General features: G+C 37.5%; 1 protein-coding gene across 2 annotated transcripts in view; it reads left to right on the top strand.

The window, feature by feature from the left end:
* The window catches only part of rgs12a (regulator of G protein signaling 12a), a 36059-nt gene that overhangs the window by 4195 nt on the left and 12403 nt on the right, over positions 1–19461 (top strand). Inside the window, exons 3-6 of one of the 2 annotated variants that reach the window (XM_058395509.1) lie at positions 1220–1321; positions 17876–17894; positions 18534–18703; positions 18830–18922. In XM_058395509.1, the coding sequence (XP_058251492.1) occupies positions 1220–1321; positions 17876–17894; positions 18534–18703; positions 18830–18922 (384 nt within the window). Of the gene's footprint in view, positions 1–1219; positions 1322–5405; positions 5582–17875; positions 17895–18533; positions 18704–18829; positions 18923–19461 lie in introns of those variants that run through there. The other variant, XM_058395510.1, reaches the window with a different exon arrangement.

Raw genomic sequence — 19461 nt, 5'->3', positions numbered from 1 at the left:
ACAAGCCTTCCCGAATGGAAAAAGTGAACTAGATGATTACCTCTAAAAGTACTTGAACAAAGGCACTAGTTATTTCTCATGTATATTCTTAACATGTTTCATGATTTCTTTAGTAAAATGTTTCACATATGTACAGAAGCAAAGCTTTTTAGCTAATTAATGACCATATAATGACCATATGGGTTGTAGTAGGCATTTTTTCTATCGAGTAAACATTGGAGCTGAGCACAAACTCAATTAAAGCAGTGCTTGTCTTGACTTCAAGACCATGGACATTGATTTGCGACAGTGCTTCACAAGCCTTGTACCAGTTGTTACTTTTCTGTTGGATGCTCTCTGGGGTAGCACATTTGCCTCACACCTTCAGAGTTGGGGGGTTCGTTTCCTGCTTCCACCTTGTGTGTGTGGATTTTACATTTTCTCACCATGCCTCAAGGTTTTTTTTCCAGGTACTCTGGTTTCCTCCCACATGCCAAAGACATGTATCATAGGCGGATTGGCATCACTAAATTGTCCATAGTGTGTCAATGGGTGTGTGAGATTGTGCCCTGCAACAGACTGGCATCCTGTCCAAGGGGTACCTTTTGCCCTGAGTCTTCTGGGATAGACTCCAGGGTCCCCGCAACCCAGTAGGATAAGTGGTATTGCGAATGGATGGATGGATGGATGGACAGATGGATGGATGGCTGCTTTTAGAGCATCCTTAACTGAAAATAAACTGATAATCTTGCTTTAAAGCAAAAATCTTCGAAAACATATCAGACTTGTTATGCTGTTATGCTCTCTCCTACAGTTTAAACATATATAATGGACCTGAACTTTATAAGGTGTATTACTTTTATTTTTCCAGCCCCTTGTTTTCTTCTGGTCTGTTGCAAATAAGATTTACCTCATTTATAAGAAGCGTATCTAAAGGCTGAATCTTGATGTAATGAAATGGATCCGCAATTACATTTTTGTAATACTTTAAGTTGAATGGACTTTTTTCAAAAGGAGGTAACATTTCAAATGTGATAAAACACAAATATTCAGAAATATTACTTGACACTTTTCTGATTAATTTTGCTTCCTAGATTTTTCTTAAACATGTTTACAGAATGAATTCGGTTCAAATAAGATTTTAACTTAATTGACACTCCATCTTGTTTATGAAGTATTATTAATAACAGAACAAAATGAATGGTATAAAAATGTTATATCCGTTATTTTCTCTTCTCAGGGCTACAGATTTTGGGGTCTCACAAGAGGACGCTCATCCATTCGACAAACCTCAGCTCGCAGCAACCGACTTAGTCTGGCTCGTTCACTTGATGACCTTGAGGTATGTTTTTATTTGAAAAGCCAAAGTGAAAATGAGTCCCGTATGCAGAATTTTTTTTTTTTATTTATATAATTTTGTGTGGTAATTTTTATGATTTCTTTCATTGCTATTTCACTGGGTTTTCATTGGCTCATCAGCCTTAAATCCTCACATTTCCCGGTACTTTTCCTGACACTTTGCTAGTTTTACAGTCCAGCCAGGCTGTTCCATTAAACAGCCAACACACAGCAGCGTGGGTGCACTAATGTCTGCAGCAAAACTCTTCAACAATGATATTCTTTTTCACAGCCTACATAGGAACTGATGTTATTAAGACTCTGTGACTCTGCTTTACTTTCCAAGTTATCTTCAGCAGTACAGCCCAGCTTTTTTCAACATGGTCTTTTGTCCTTGCATGATAGAGTGAAAACATGACCGTATGTTTTGTCTGTGGTCTTTGGATCATAGTCACAGTGTTGGAGAAAGACCGGTTGTTGTTGTTTTTTTTGGAATGTTTCATAGATGAAGAACAATTGCTGTTATATTTCACACATGGCACTCCACTCCACCACTGTAATGCCATTATGATCCTTGCCCTCAAAACACAAACAATCCAGTTTCTGCAGCTTCTCCCCAGTTTCTCTCTTTTAGACAGGTGTATGACTTAATACTCAAAAACAACAACAACAACAACAACAATAATAATAATAACAGGGGGAACAGAGGCTCTCATTTGTTTGTCATATTTGTTTATATACTGATTATACATGCTAAGTATTTCACTGAGAAAATGCACTTCTGGTTAGATGCTAACTGTATTTCGTTGCCTTGTACCCACATGTGCAGTGACAATAAAGTTGAATCTAATCTAATCTAATCTAATCTAATCTAATCTAATCTAATCTAATCTAATCTAATCTAATCTAATCTAATCTAATCTAATCTAATCTAATCTAATCTAGTAGTTAGCATGTTTGCCTTGTAACTCTGGGTTTGGGGCTTCGATTCTGGCCTCCGCTCTGTGGGTGGGCATGTTCACCCTGTGCTTCAGGGGTTTGCTCTGTGCACTCCCCAGTGCAGGTACAGGTTTTCTTCCCCAGTACAGAGAAATGTGTTGTAGGCTGACTGGTATCTCTAAGTTGTGCATAGTGCGTGAAAGTGTGTGTGAGTGTGTGTGATTTTGTCCTGCAATGGGTTGTCCCCAAACTCCAGGTTCCCGATAATCCTGTGTTGGATAAGCGCTAAAGAAAATGGATAGATAATAATAATGGTTCTTCTTGTTCTTCTTCTTCGTCTTCTTCTTCTTCTTAACATTATTATTAGTAGTTGTAGTAGTAGTAGTAGTAGTAGTAGTAGTAGTAGTAGTAGTAGTATTAGTATTATTAGTATTATTATTGGAAGTCTTTTCTAGATAAATAAGGTAAATTTCCGATCAAATCCATCAAAGTATCGTCTGATCACATGCTGTAATGGAAGAGATTATCCAAGAGGACAATCTGACCTTTTGTACCAAAAGTTAACATGGTCAATATCACAAATGTGCTTACATTTAAATATTGATCTAGAAATAGTTAAAATATAAAACATTCAAGATATTGAACGTTTAATTTCTTTGTCAAAATTCTAAAGCCTTTTATATATTTTCAGTTTTAAATGAAAAAAAAGAGTTTTTGTTTGTGGTCTGTGTAGATATGTGGATGTATGCTTGTACTGGCTTTCTGACCAAAATTCATCAGCTCTTTTTGTCCAGAACATCTGATTAGGCTTAAATACAGTTTGCTACCAAAGTTCTCAGCAAAAGTTGAATGCTACTTAAACCCTTGATTTGCTTTATTATATTAATTCTATCTAGGTCATACTTCTGTGTATTTTTCTGAGCAGATTTCATGAAATGGCCAAATGCTTGAGGTTTAAAGTGGAAAAGATTTTGTCAATTCTCCAAGTGTGAAATCTGAGAGCAGTAAGAGTTTTCCTGGAATGGGACACGGCTGTTTCATGGACCTAATGCCCTTCTGGTGGTCAGGCGAGCTGGAAAGTGTGGTTATGAGAACATCATACTGGTGTTCACCAGGAGAAAAGCAGCTTCAGGAGAGAAAGAAAGAAAGAGACAAAGAGACAGGCTAAAAGAAACTTGCTCAAACTGGGATGGAAAATGTGTCATGTAAGCATGGTATTTGTTAGATTGCCAGATAAAATCTAACTCAATGACTGTCTGACTTATTTCAGCAGTTTACACTGCAATTTCATGCTAAAGTAAAGTGGTCCAAACAATGCCTTAAATAAGTTTAATAATCACTTTTAACCATTTGGAGTTAATAAACTCCTGATTGCGGGGAATTGTTTTACAGAAACAGAAATCTGATCATATTTTATGTTTACGGAAACAGTTCCATCATTTAATACTTATCCTTAACTTTCTTTTAATAGTTATTTAGGGGTTCAAGTGGAAACTCTATGAAATCACTGTAATAGACTGTAAAATGTAAAAACTTGCAGAATTCTTGCTAAACAGAGTATGGAGACCTATACTTTTCTGATGGTGTAGCTATAGCATACACTGATTTACTTTTTGCTGCATATGTCGAGAGCTGTGAGTTACACAGATAAAAATCTTTTTCCTCTGATTCCTTGCCTGATTCCTTTCAAGCCAATTTGCAGTTTGGAACATTTCATACCACCCACTTGGATTTGTAGCTAATTTGCATAACAGTCAAGGTCTACTTTTGTGAGCTACTTGTGGGATTGGCCACTTCTCTTTTCTTACAGAATACAGTGTATAATCAAAATGATTTCATTTAGCCATGAACTGAACTGAACTTTAATTAAGAAAATTTCCATAATATGTGAAACTTCTCCTAGGTGTCAAAATTTGGAGTAAAGTCAGTCTCGGTAATTACCACAGCACGTTGACATTGTTAAATAATATGGATGCCACATGCCAATTCATTCTAATTGGCAGAGTTGTTTACTCAAACAGCTGTAAGTCATAATCAGCTGCACAGATTTGCACGAAAGCTAAAAAGTTTAAGACTAGATTCTTGAGGCATGGTCAACGATAGGGGATGGGGTACGATTCAGATAAATGTTTACTAGGAACCGAAAATTTGTTTGTGCTGGAATTTAATATGTTGTATCTTTGTCCTAATCTGTGAATGAATTTCTAATGACAATTTTTTTTTTTATTATTATAAACAATGTGACTGCCTTCAGCCAGTTATTTTCAACAGGCGTTTGACATGTCAGGATTAGACCTGAGCAATTGTAAACAACCTTGAAGAGTATGTTTAGTGCAAGGCCACTAGGGACGCTACTCACAAGCTGGTTCGGCCGGACAGATCACTGCTTGTGGTTATATTTATGTGGTGGATCTCGACTGATCCACCTGATATACTGTTAAACAGAAAACGCCCTAATGGGCAAATAAGTGGCCTGTCATGTGCTGGGCTGAACCCATTAAAGACTGACTGAATGAACATTTGCTGACTGAGAGCGTTAATCTGGTCTGGAAAGGACAATTTCTAGAAACTTTAACTCTGGCTATAATTCTAGAAATGATTACTCTGTGCCAGGGTGTCCTGTGGTTTGATATCACACATGATTTTGACTTCTTCTCATGCTCTTGAAAATCCTGAAGTCATCATATCTCTGCACCATAGAGTAGACCACACCCTGGATAATCAAGCATGGGAGGGTTTGACCAGTACTGCCTTTGACTAACATGTTATTACAAGGGTATTTGGGGAATCTTGGCACTTTCCAAGCTTCAGAGATGTCTGCAAGCGGCTTATCATCTTCTCCTTGATTTTTAAGGTGTTCTGAGCAAATGTTTGGTCATTTGTAGATACGTGGTACAGGAGTGTGGGATTTCACATACATGAGCAAGAGGTTAAAATATGGCAGGTCATATATGTGTATTTGGATGGAATTCCAGAGTCATTTCTCTAGTTTCCTCCTAAATCAGTGTGACAAACACTTTAGCACTGACCTGAGGGAGAGAGGTTTTTCTTACAGTGGGAGGAGAAAGTACACTGAAGTAGAGCGAGTGACTGAAAAGAATGAAAAGAGGGAGCTTGGCAAGAGGGAGGGAGCATTAGGGTGAGTGAGAGAGTAAGAGAGAGGGAGAGGTTTTTAGATGCAGGGAAAACCTCTTCAACTTTATTCTCCGAGCATGTAGCCGAATGGACATGTTTATTTATGCTGGGTGTCTGAAGAAGCACTGAGGACACACACACACACATACACACATACATGGAGTCACCTTTATCTCTCCATGCTCCTACAGTAAGTGCCATTTCTTTCTCTGCTGTCTTAGTGCATCTATTTTGCTTGAAATCTTCTCTCTCCTTTTTAAAGTTTCAGTGCTGTGCTTTGAGGACCATGTGCCTCCATTGAAATGTTAATGTTCAAGACTTTTCGTGAACTCGTTTTACTTGATGTGGCTCTACTTCCCACTGAAATGTTGTATTTGTACCCCTGAGCTGTTTTACTAGTTGGAATCTCGCTCTGGAATGAGATGGTGGAGTAACTCACCACTATGTGCAGAATTTACATTTTCCATCAGCCTCACTGTCTACAACAATCACACTTTTGAGGGAAATGTAAACGGGCAGCCATTTGGGCTTTGACTAAGGTGTCTGATTAGTCATCAGTCTGTACTCACACAATGAACCATAGAAAACTGCAGTCTCTTCACTCTCTAGACCTGTTGCTTGCAGAGTACTGAGTTGACAGTGAATTATTTCCATACTTTAATTACACACTATCTAGTACTGAAGACTAGTAGTTGCACTGGTGATGATTGGACTTCCTGGTGTATTCCACTTGGCTCTGAACTGGTAACCCTAAACCACAATGTTGTGTGAATAGCTATCAGTGAAAATACCTTGATGAAGCACAGCTGCTATTTTAATAGGAAGCTATGAATTAAAAAAGTAAGATTTAAGAAGAGCATATGCTTGTATGTTTTTTAGTGTAAACCTAAAAGTCATCATCTTTATTTTACCAGAACATCAATGCTTCATGGGTTATTCTTATATATAACCAGCATGGTCCTTCAAACAGCGTGACCGTATCTATCCTCATCCGAAGTATAATTTAGGCACGCGTAATAAACAATGGGGTCTGAGAAGACTAGTGAAATGCTTCAATCTTGCATTCTTTTTGAATTTAATACAATATTTGTCATTACAAATTAAATTAACGTCAACAACTTGAGTGAACAGTAGAATCTTGGAAAACCCATGTGAATTTTAAAGTTTCTTAGTATTTGTTATGTCCCCGTTTTGCTTTACAATGTGCACTCGAGCTGCTCGAACTCCACAAGTTCGTGCAAAACCTTTTGGTCCATTTTAAATCAAATCCATCTGAGTGTCATCTGAACACATGCTTTAGTGGAAGAGATTAGACATGAGGCAAATCTGACCTTTTTTACAAACAGTCAACGTGGTCAATATCACAAAGTTGCTTACATTTCAATCAGGACCTATAAATAGTGCCGAATCTTGAATATTAATGAATCAGTATACTGAATGCTTACATTCATTTTTATAAAGATTTTAAAATGGTAAAATCTTCTCTTTATTTCCCATTTTAAATGAATAAATAGGATTTACAATGTGCTTTCAGACTTTTGGACCCCGCTCTACACAGATAATAAATCACACATGTACAAATATGTATAATAAGAGAAACGTCAATTTTTCCTGCTTCCCTTCTGTCCATATTCCATCGTTTTACCAGAAGCTTTAAGTTCTCTTAAACTGTCTAGGAGAGTTAAAAAAACACAATTCATGATCCTGTAATGAAAACCCCTAAATTAACTTTCATAACTTTCAATTAAATTTAATATAAGCTGTTGCATGCACAGCATTGTAACGCAGAAGAGACTCGTTTTTGTTTCCTGTGGTATCCGGAGTTTCTGTCATTCCTTCAGTGTTTAAAGAGGAAATTTCTGAGACAACAACGGCAATTTCCTCTCTATATGAGTATAAGTGTGATCGCTGGCTGATATGCTGCTATTGCTTTGTAAGTATTTGCATGTTTTTACTCTTTGAACTGCAGCAACTGGGGAATGGGAAGCTATTAGCGACATTTTTTTTTCCCAGAAGACCTACTTATTGCCTTCCTTTCTCAGTCAGAGGAGCCATGACGGAATGGCAGTATTTGTACCAGCCCCTCTAAAGAGAGACTTCAGCGTATGTTTAGAAGGGTTTAATAAAGTTGCAGTTGTGGCATTAAAGGGTTACTTCAGGCATAGTGAACAGAGCAAGCAACAGAGAAGAAACTATTTCCCTGTTACAGAAAATATACGTTCTGTAATCCAAAATCCCGGCACAGTTTGTTATTTTTACACATGCACTTCATTGAAATGTTGAAACCAGTTGGTTTAGTGCTCATGCGTCGTCAAAGGGAGTTATTTTTGTCAAGAGAGGATTCTGCCATGTGTAATTATGAGCATCAGGTTTCATTTAGAAAGACCACTGGTTCAGTACAAAGCTGGAGAGAAAACTTTTGAAAGTGTGGTTGGGTGGGGTCATGGCTGAAGCTCAGATGATGACTGATGCACTGCCTCCAGGGGAAACCAGAGCTTCTCTCATCCCTTTGCTCACCATGCAATGGAGGAATGGTGGGTTGTTTACTGTGTATGATCCCTATATTACGAATGTCCTTCTTTTAAAAGATCTACAGGAGGTAGAAGCCATGGGTTTGAGAGTGGTGTTTTTTGGAGGATCTGATATCCTGCACAAGATACTTGTTGTTTTAATATAGACTTTAAATGAAACAAGTGATGGATAATTGGTATAATTGTAATCAAACATTAGATTCCTCAGTTTTAGTTGCTAAATTTATACATTGGTACTTGCATGATAGTGGCATCCCATGAGAAAACATTGTGTACTGATATTTCATAAACTGTCTACTAAGTTAGACCTCATTTATCATGTTGGATATAAACACATTTATTTGTAAATCACTCATGTGAAACTCGGTCGTTTAATATTATTGGCATCAACTAAAGAATTTGTGCTCACACAAATCAGAAAATAATGTCAAATAAAAGTAATTATTTAGTTATGACAAAAGAAATGCTGGTATATAAATGAATCTGCTGAAATTGCCGGTCTGTCTGCACATCGCCATAAGCCATAATGCTTCAGCTGACAGGAGATCTTTTTATTTTTATATTTTTATTTATTGCACTTAATTGATTAATTGATTTCCATTTTCATGTCAAACCATTGCCTTTTCCCTTTACTTTATTCCCTTCCAATTCACCTTTTCTCTAATTCACCTCCATAGTTTAGGCTGTTAAGTAATAGATATGTTTGGGTCTTTTTTATTAATATAAAAATATATTTCAGAGATCATTTATTTCAGAAATATTCCTGCAGTCCTATCCAAGTCACAGGAAATATTAACGTTAATAGCTTTAACATGTAATTAGCTTAAAAACTTAAAAACTGCTATACCCACACACCAAATGTCTACAGTAGTTAAACAGCAAATTACACAACTTTATTTCTAATAGAGCTAAAAGATTTTTAAGTGATAAAAATAATAGGAGGGGATAATAATCCACTCTGGGCTGCTGTAACTCAGTGTGAAGCAGATTATACCTGAATTGATATATTTCTCTTAATATCCATAAATGTTTTTTAAAAAAAATCTCCTAAAAGAAAGCTTCACAATCTCTATGATTATGCTTTTTACTTTCTTAAATAACAACAATGATAAAGTATTAGAACGGGTGCATTGATTAAAGCTGGAGCTATTGTCAGAGCTGCTGCTGTTCATAGAAAATAAATCCACTTGTTCAGATTTGAGAATTCTGTAGCACTGTGGTAGAGTACGATTAATGACCGTCACTGTCACTGGTAATAGACGAACCTGAAACAGCAGGATGGAGATCCTTCAAAATCTGATCATATTTATAACATTATAAATTATAATATTTATAATGACTTTATCAGTCCCTCGAACATACTGCAATATTCAGAGGAACTTTACCTCAAATTTTACAGCAGATCTGGGCCAGGAGGTACATCATTGCACCAAGATTCACATACATCAAACATGAGTATAGCTATCAGGTTATAGCTATGGGTTGGAGTTTAACAGAAATTGTCAATTCATGTAAAAAAAATAAAATAAAAGCACAAAAACTTGCTGCAAAATCAAACATTTTTATAAGCAACAATCACAGAAGACTACACAAAATCTTGGAGGGACTCATATATACAACTTGTATTTGGGATACATATAACAAACATCATTAGTGAGATGAGAAGAGGAGACTACACTTTATTTATTCATAGACCTGTAGGCTTAATCGTGAGGTGAATTTCATGGGAAGAAAATTTCCTAAATTTTCTCTTTAACTGGCAACCCTAGTCATGGATCTAGGACGATTTTGCAAATGCTCTGTCAATGCTGAAACAATGTTGTAATAAACTTGTCATGTCACTCCAGTTTACATGCTTCTAATAAAAACTGTCAATTCTAGAGAATAAGTGAACCGATTCTATCTATGTGTTGTGACATGACCAGGCTCACTGATACCTGCAATTGTGGCTTTCTCTAGAAGTTTATGATGTGTGCTCAATCTGTAGAGAATTCTCCCTTATACCTGGAGGTTGTTGTTTATCAGACAATCCATATTATTTTGCTTGCATGTTTTATGATATGGAAAATAGGTAAGAGATGTGATGATAGTTTTGTGATCCAAACTAGCCATTTCGCTGGAAGGTAATTGTCTCAGCTGAGGTCAGGCGCCACTCCCCCATTACATAGGCGTAATTTTGTTTTGGAAAATGGTGAGTACAGGGACGATTTTCTTTTTTTTTTTTCTTTTTTTTTTGGTTTGTTTTTAACAGCTTTTATGTTAACCATTGTTTAAACTCTTCCAGCAATTATGGGATGATAGGTGCTTTTGGAAGTTCTTAAATTTTTAGTTGCTATGGATTACATCACCTAAATACTATCTTCATAGAAGACTGTTGAAAAAATAAGAAGGATACGAAAAGAAAGTAAACCGAAGCATACAATCCCGCTGGCTAATTCAATTTCCCATTATAAGGATAGCAAAACCTGGTATGAAGGATAACTTTTTTTAAGCCTAAATTTTTGCATATACAGCAAATTCCAAGCAACTTTCTACATAAATAATATGTAACATAACGGCGTCTGTGAGGAAAGTGCCATGTTAAAGCCATTGTCATGCAAGAGATTTATCAAAGAGTGACATTTTCTTAGTCATCCATCATAAATGACATTATGAATAAAGCCTACGAGATATTTTTCATTGGATCTTGTGGATCACTTCCTATTGCATACTGTTTTGCAATATTAGACGATTAATAGACAATTACTGTCCCCAGCATTAGTTATATCTATGCCTAATCATGATATCTTCTACTATTCTCTGTTTATCCTCTGTATATGTGAAGAAATCTTGCACTTGTTGCTGCATTCTTAAACTGTGAAAGAGGGCAAGGTTGTATGATTTGCTGTAGTCATACCACAGTATCAGGAGCGACTCTCTGTGTCATTTCTATCTCACTCTTATCGCTCTCTCACTTCCCTCTCCAGAGGAAGTCTCCTCAGAGGTCTCTGATGTTATTTTCATGCAGTTTGTTTTCTGCTAGAGATAAGAAAGAGAGATTCACTGTAGACCCTTGAATGTTGCTTTCTTCAACCACTCGCTGTTTCTGATTCAAATGTTCGAGGTTTATTGGATCTAAGTGTATATGACCGGGTAGTTCGCTTATGTGGGCTTCTTTCAGGTAGTGAATGAAGTGGGGGTTTTTTACCCCTAGCTGGAAGCACTCTGAAAATGAGAGGAAACCAGCAATGTAAATTCAAGTCCCAGTTTATCATATTCAAAACATACACACATGCGCTAAGAGACATTAGAGAGAATTTGTCACATGCATGATTGCACGTACACAAACAAATTTCCTTTTATATATTATTTTCAAAGTAGCAAAGCCATGCTGCTGTAGCAACGGGAGAAAACACATTTCCCACAATGAAATCTACAAATACAGCTCTGTTTGGATTTTGCCTAAAGAAGAGAAAACACGCTAATGTAACCATTCTCTCCTGGATTTACCCTGGGAATGGCCCACCCAAAGTGAACCACACAGACACAAATATAAAGAAACTAAATTTAACCTGCATCATGCACAATTGCACACACCTCCATGTAAGGCCAGTGTGTAGCAGAGTTGGAAAAGTCTGTGTGAACAGAAATTAGTTTGACATTTCTCTTGCTCAATGTTATACAAAATAAAATCCTGGAAATGTCTCAAATCACAATGTAGCTACGGCAACGTCATATTTTTGGGGGCTGAGTAAACTTGTTTAGACATGGCTCATCATGTCTGTGTGTGTGTGTGTGTGTGTGTGTGCCCCATCCTGGGCAGGGAATCATAAGGTGTGCTAACACAGGCACATGTGTATACACAATCTCTCTGCTGACAAATTTGAACAAATCATGACTGACTTCAAGATACATTTAAGAAAGCGATTTTTTTCCTTCCGAAAAGCACATCGCCGCGTAGTGGTAAGCTTTCTTCCGTATTGTTTTCTGTCCTTATTCTGACTTGGATTTCACTCTTTTATTCTTGGCTTGAGTTTGTTAGATCAGCTGTTCAACTCATTAGACGCCTCGCTCCTTTCTCCGTTCCTACTCTCCCACACGGAGCAGCTGTGGTAGGGAGCTTTGCGTCTGCTCAGCAGGATTTCAACAAAAGAGGTACTTCACGCTTCGCTCTGCTTCTACTGCTGGGTTCTTGGAAGTTGTCTCCTCACCTTACGCACTGTTTTCTTGTGGCTATAGCTCCCTGTGATCCATCCAGCTTAAACATGCTAGGACATGCCAAGACATTTTGTTTAGATCTGGTGCTTGTCTCCTGTAATGTCGTTTTAAGTTTAGACAGAACAAACAGCGTTCTGCGTTTTTGTATAGGCTTTTTTTTTGTCTTTTGTTGACAACAACTGTCAGAATGATTACTGCTGGGTCTTATTACCGAAGTGTCAGAAAGGTTTATGTTTTTGTAATACATTTTGAGACACGTAAAGCATTGACGACGAGCTACAGAACTGACAGTACGCTCCTAATGTCAAACATTCGTTTCAACTGTTTCCGTTGAAAATAACACCTCCTTTTGTTACAAAAAAATAAAATAAAAATCACACAGCTACACAAGTGTAGGTAATGCCACATATATATATATATATATATATATATATATATATATATATCTCCTAGGTGTGTTGCAATCTGTTTGCAGAGTGTTGGCAAAGGTGTGAGCAGTTGTTGAAAAAGGAAATGACTCTGACAGGTGTGTGTGGATATCACCAAAGAGAAACAGGATTGCTTGAGGCTCCAGGCAGCAGTGATATGTTGGTAAGAAGAAAGTGTGTAGCTCTCAGTGTAAATGTGACAATCATACGTGGATGGGAAGCAAAAACGCAGCTTTGGGCTGAACTGGGTACAAAGGAATAGACAAGCTTTCATGTGGGTTATATGGGACAGGAGAAACAACGGATTCTTTCAGAAAGCTTTTGTTGTGGCTATTCTCAGCAGACCAATTCAAATTATGCTTCTTTTAAGTTGGAAAATAATGACGCTCCAAAGCCAGATATACACCATATTTGTCTTTGATTTTTCCTTTTTTGCTCCTCCTGACTGAGTCAGAGTTGTTGGTTATTCCTCATGGGTTGTCTGAAACACGTCTGCTCCTACATCGCAAACTGAATATAGGCCCACTTTTTAAACCCTGCCATTGAGTGTGGTAACCATCTTCTGCTCCTGCTAAAACCCTTTTCCTGTATAATAACATACTTCCTAGTGGTACTCCAGGATATATTTAACCTGCTAAGACTGAAACGTGCATCATTAGTGGCTGCAATGTCTGTGGTCTAAAATGACTTGTTACCAAAAGATTCTTCCATTTGAGGATTCTTGGGTGGTGGCACCAATTGCCAGGCTACTTCTTCTGTAAGCAATGGCTATGTCCAAGCTGACTGTTTTCCTCCAGCATGCTGACTCTTTCCCTACCTCTGTTTCCCATTACCAGCCTCCTGTCTTACTCCCTCCCTCCATCTGAACCACAGAAGAGGCCACTTTAGAGCTGAGTATGGTTCCCTATGGAATTGGAGTGGCTTGGCCAGTACTGTACCAGTTGTTTGACTAGCAGTAGGTTAACTTTCATGCTTAGTTAGAAAACTGGAAGAAAAAAAAATCTTTTTGCATTGAAAATGAATACATAGGATACTTTTCTTTCCAGAAAGATGACACCTCAGTTTGTTGCTTTGTAACTTTGCATAGACTTGTTTTGAGTAGTGCACAAGTATTGGCAAAGCCTACATCCTAAAGCTTGTTCATGCTTTTGGTGTCGCCTCATGAAACCTTGTGGGTTTTGGAATCTGTCTGCCTCTCTGCGCTGTAGGATTTGCACAAAAGCATTCTTGGACTAAGCTGTGTTAAATAAAACAGACATTGTACAAGAGGCTGTAAATTTAATTTCATCTGCAGTTACAGCTTTTGTCTTTATAAATTATGCTTAATAATTAGAACTCCAGACAAAATATGGATGATGGTTTTCTTGACCAACCTTGCTCTGTCAACAACAAGAACTCCCAGAAGTGTGATCGCTTTTGAATTCAGTGCATGCATGCTGGTCATCTAAATTATAACTTATTTTAGCGGTTAGCTAAACAGTGATAACCTAAGTTGCCTCAAGGACATTTTCAGGCCTTAGCACAATAATCAGATTATTCTGTATAGTTTTTTTGTTATTCGACAACATTCGTGTGCTTCTGCACATTGTCACAAATAACCAGGGAAAGAAACGTTCCATCGTTGGATCAAAATAAAGATAGCTCACCCCAGGCCAGCATACTTTAACAGTAAACCAAGTTGTTAAGTTGCTTATTTATTCTAAAGGTTTTGCTAGTGGCTGATGCTACTAAAAAAGTCTGATTATTGATTCAGTCATGTTATACAACAGGTATGAAAACTCTACACACATATGTTTTTGTGATATAAAAAATGAAACCAAGATAAATCAAAGACATGTCAGAACTTCTCCCACTCTCAATATGAATGTATGTTGTATAAAAAAATTAAGTGAAAAACAATCAGAAACACTTTTTGGGAAAAACAGGACCAATAACAAAAGGTACTGGTTAAATAGGTGTGCACACCCATTTAGAATTGGGGTTGTAGCTGTGTTCAGAATGATGTAGGGTTTTCTTCACATCTTTTCTACACATCTGGTTTCATCTGATTGCTGAAGCCATGGTCCACAAAGAGCTTACAAGGCATGCATGCTATCTCACTTGATGAAAGGTATCAATTAGGAGAGGGGTCTGAAAGAATTTCTGAATTAGATGCACCATGGAAAGGCCATCATAAACAAATTGAGAAACAGTGACATCACAAAGAATAGGATGTCCATCCAAAATTTTGAAAAAAGACAAGACAAAAACTTACCAGGGAAGCTGCCAAGTACTCATTACTCTCTGAATGTGACAACAATCTCTCATATTCTTCTCATGTCAGGTCTGTGGTATAGGCTAAATGGAAGCCCTTGCTTACAAAATACAATCGCAACTAAATCACCTCAAACCATGTGGCAAATTCCCAATGGTAAAATAATGCCATAATTCCGAAGGGTATTTTGGGTGTAAAAAACCATATCATCAAAAGAACACCAAACCCATGGTGAAGCATGTTAGGGCTGGTTTTCCTCAGCCAGAACTAAGGCTTTTATCAAGGTAAAGAAAACCATGAATAGCTACAAATACTTCAGGTGTCTTCTAAGCTGAAGATGAAAAGGAATTTGACCTTTCAGCATGACAATGCCCAAAACTTAAACAACTAAATCAACTCAAGAATGGCTTAACTAAAAGAAAATAAATGTTTTTGAATGAGTTAACCAGAGCTTAGACCTGAATTTAACTAAAAAGCATTTGTGGGGAGTGAAACAGGCAGTGCACAGGAGATGCCCTAGGAGTTTGATGGATGTAGAATGTTTTTTGCAAGAAAGAGTGGGAAAGTATTTCCAAGTCAAGATGGGTCATGCTGATTCTTATCCAAAGAGTGGATTACCAAAAGATTTGTATAATAAATTCTATTAAAATGTTTCTTACTCTTAGTATTTCTTGAAAAATACTCTGGCTCTTGCCCAAAGTGGTATAATAAAATAAAATTAAAAAAGTGCTTCAAAAAAAAAATTTTTTTAGGGGTGCACACAATTAAGCAACTAGGTTATTGTAAGCTTTTTTTTTTTCTAAATAGAATTTTCACTTAATTTTCATTTGATGTGGTTATTTCACATTGAGGTTGGAAAAAGTTCTGACATGATTTATCTTGTCTATGCCATTTTACTATTTTTTTTTTTAACTTTTTCTTTCCATTGTAAGTCATTAGTCAATAATCATGTAAACTTGTTAATTTAATTATTTCCAAAATCTAATAATAATAATTTTGGAGCTACTGTTGTTTTGGGGTAAAGCACAATTTTACTGCATATTCTTAACATATGCGAGAGAGAAAAAACCCTTAACTGCCCAAATTTCACAGCTCTACTTTATATATAAACTGAAATGAAAAGTCTCATGTGTATATAACATGCAATAAGACTGTGTTCTTATTGAAATCTACATGATCACTAACAGGCACCACCATGGTGTAATGGATAATATTGTCATAGCTCTTAGGTCTTTGAGGTCAAGTTACTGTCTATGTGCAGTTTTGCATGTTCTCAAGTTGCTGCTAGATGTGAATGAGAATATGGACCTGTGTGTGCGCGCGCGCATGGTGTTCCCTGCAATGGACTGATGCCCCATCCTGGGTGTATCCCATTGTGCATATCCCATATTCCCACCTCGTTCCCAGTTTTCCTGGTATGTGGAATTATTCCAGAACCACTGAGACACTTAGCAGGATAAAGCGATTATTGGAGATGTATGAGGCAATTTTCTCTTGTTGGTTTCAGGTGCAGTTAGGCCTAAAACCTTATACACTTTTCCCATGAATACTCATTTTAAACAATTTATTTTATTGTTTGAATCTTAATGAGACTATATATATAGATTATATTTTATTTTTAATTTTAAAAAACAGTTACCAGTTTGTGTGCTGGTGATTATAGCCTTTAGTTGTTTCTTTTCTTGAGATGTGTTGACTTTGAGTCATCACACGAGTTTTCATTTCCCATCCCATCTAGTTTGGCATATATGTCAGCTTATATGTGATATAAAATCCAGCTGTTGTAGTTTCTTATTAAATTGTCATTTTAGAGTAGAGAAAAGGTATGCAAGCCAGGCACGCATGTTGTCACCTGAACGGCTGTGATGTGATGCCAATATCTCCAGTTAAATCTTTCATTACCATATGAAAACCCCTACACTATCTTAAGTATGCTTAATGTTCTCAATGATCTCAGCTTTGCAAAAGGCACCCAGCTGGGATAGGAATGTAGCCTTCAGACTGCTGATGAGCTGATGCTGACACGCTAACAAACAGTGGGGATGAGAGTCTGAGGACTGGAACTTCAGTTATGGGACATGTGAAAATGCATGTTTGCCTTTTAAACAGTTATTTCAAAACAAACTCCCAGACAACAGACGCATACACCTAGAGTTTGTCTGCTGCAGTAGTATCAGTTTGCTAAGCTTGCTAAACATGTCTGTCGGGTTGTCATTTAGTCCACCTTTCTGCTCTTTAGTTTCTCAATTTCTTCTAGTCATTCATCCCTGCTACATTTATGTTCTCTGTCTTTGAAGATTTTAAGCCGTGCCTCACCACATCACTTCCTCCCACTGAATAAACAGTGTGTGTGTGTGCTGTCTCTCCCATTTGTGTGGTAACACCCATAAACACACATACACACACACACACACACCTATTTGCGATGATGTAGAGGATTTTAAAAAGCGGGCATACAGCCTTATTTAGGTCAGTTCCTACATATTTTAGACATAAATATTTATTTTATTCTTTGCTCTCTCTGTCTATCTATCCATCTCTTTTCTCTGACTCTCTTTCAATCTCACTACTCCCTGATCCCATAACTTAGCAAAAATCACAAATACACACCCATTGTTAATAATGCCCGGCTAAAATGAGACATTTTATTGCTTTGAAGTGCCTGAGTAAATCCTTTTGTTTAAAATACAAACATTGGTAACAGACATTGTGTGCCTATGTGCGTGTGTGTTTGCTAGGCCTGGGTCAGGTCATTTGGTGCTGTGTGTGTGTGTGTGTATGCATATGTGTGGGTGGTACCCAGACCAGAGGTGTGAACAGCTGTGTGTATAGCCACCCATCCAGAGCTACTCTAACAGGCCCATGTGTTAATGTCTTTGTAAAACACAGCTCACACACACACACATCCAGTCAGAATGAGGAAGGTTGCCGAGATATCAGGAGGAAATCCCTCCAGTGCTAGGCTTTCCAGTCTCTGCTCTCTTTCTTCTTCTCACCCAGAGCCTACTTCTCCTCTTTCCTCGGGGAGTTACGATGACTGTTTCTCATTCATGTCTTTCTTTGTTTTCTTTCAGACTGCGGCATCAGATGGTGGTGAGTTGTTTTTTTTTTTCTTCACACAATTGTGTACTGTTGTAAAGATTTTCATAACCTTAGCCTTTTTGTTATACAAGAAGCTAGCATTTGAGGGTTCTTTGTAGAGTTGTGTGGTCATTGCTTTGCTATTTTTTCAACATTGCCCTATGTTTTGAAGTTTTTTAAGGCGTCTGCTACCTCAGGGTTCTCCAACAACAGTCATTCTCATGTCAGTTATGTTGTCAAGCATTTTAAGCAAAAGGCCAAAATGTTGAGACTTCAGTGGATGATAGGTATGGCTGAGTGTGTCAGAGGTCATAACTAAGCTATTTCCAGAAAGCTTTGCCTGAGCTTGTTTAAAACACTGGCCAGATGGGTAGATTGGTGTAATTATACACGAGTACATTCATGATCACTTTGTTAGTAATGTTACACATATCCTTTTGTAATTATATAATGGTAACATAATTCCAATCTAAACTAACCGATAAAGAAATACACTGAGTAATATTTGAGAGTAGCTTTAGTTCCCTCACCTGGATGGTCGTAGCGACTGTTTGCTGTTTGTTGGTCCATTATGGACCAAAAGCACATGTAGTAAACAATCCTGATTTTCTACGAACATGGTCTCTGAGTGTTTCTCTCTGCTGTGCATAGAGAGAGGTGGTATGGAGAGACGTGGCTTTGGAAGCATTAACAGTTTGGAAAGTAACAGCAGCCTGCCCAGTGTCACCACCCATCATGCTCTCTCAGACCGCCGTGTAGCTGCATGGGCCGTCTCCTTTGAACGCTTGCTACAGGACCCTGTTGGTGTTCGTTACTTCTCTGTAAGTAGCACCAGGCATGAACATCAGACAGTTAGTCCTCTATCGCTGTCTTTCTCTTTACAGAAGATACTTTGCTGGGGGTTAAAGAAATGCATTTGTTTTATTTGTCTTTCTTTGCTGCTGCAGGAGTTTCTGAAAAAGGAGTTTAGTGAGGAAAACATTTTATTCTGGCAGGCCTGTGAATTCTTCAGCCAGGTTCCTGAACATGACAAGAAGCAGGTATGTTACATGTCAGCAGTTAAGGAATGACAGCTTGCATTCTATCATTAAAAACTGTCAAGGCATGACTGGATTTTCCACATAAAAAAAAAAAAAAACTAGTTTATTTCCTGCTCTTCCAGGGTAGCTCTTAGAGTCGCAGTTGTCAATTTGGTCAAGTTATTTTGAGGGGGTTGGGGTTAAAGGGAAAATAAAGACACATACACAACACCATGCCCACCCCACCTACAGACACAAACACGCACACACACACCGACTTCCTACCCTCATTTTATCATACTGCCATTGATAAGTTTATTAAAGCGGATGTAATTAAAGTGCATGCTTCACAAATGGACAGATTTAGTGTTTTCTAGCAGTACATTTTTATGCAAAAGTTTGGGCACCCCTGGCCAAATCACATATTTCTAAAATGAAAAAATAAAAATAAAAAATGGTGGAGCAAACTAATAAAAACATTTCTACCTGTGCACACTTACATATTTGATGAACTTTAAAAGTTTGGATGTCATCCCATTGTAAAGTGTGGATTAACTTAT

The sequence above is a fragment of the Hemibagrus wyckioides genome, linkage group LG07 (genome assembly GCF_019097595.1).
Source record: "Hemibagrus wyckioides isolate EC202008001 linkage group LG07, SWU_Hwy_1.0, whole genome shotgun sequence".
Classification (NCBI taxonomy): domain Eukaryota; kingdom Metazoa; phylum Chordata; class Actinopteri; order Siluriformes; family Bagridae; genus Hemibagrus; species Hemibagrus wyckioides.
Note: the sequence above shows the minus strand (reverse complement) of the source record. Positions and strands in the feature narration are given on the sequence as shown.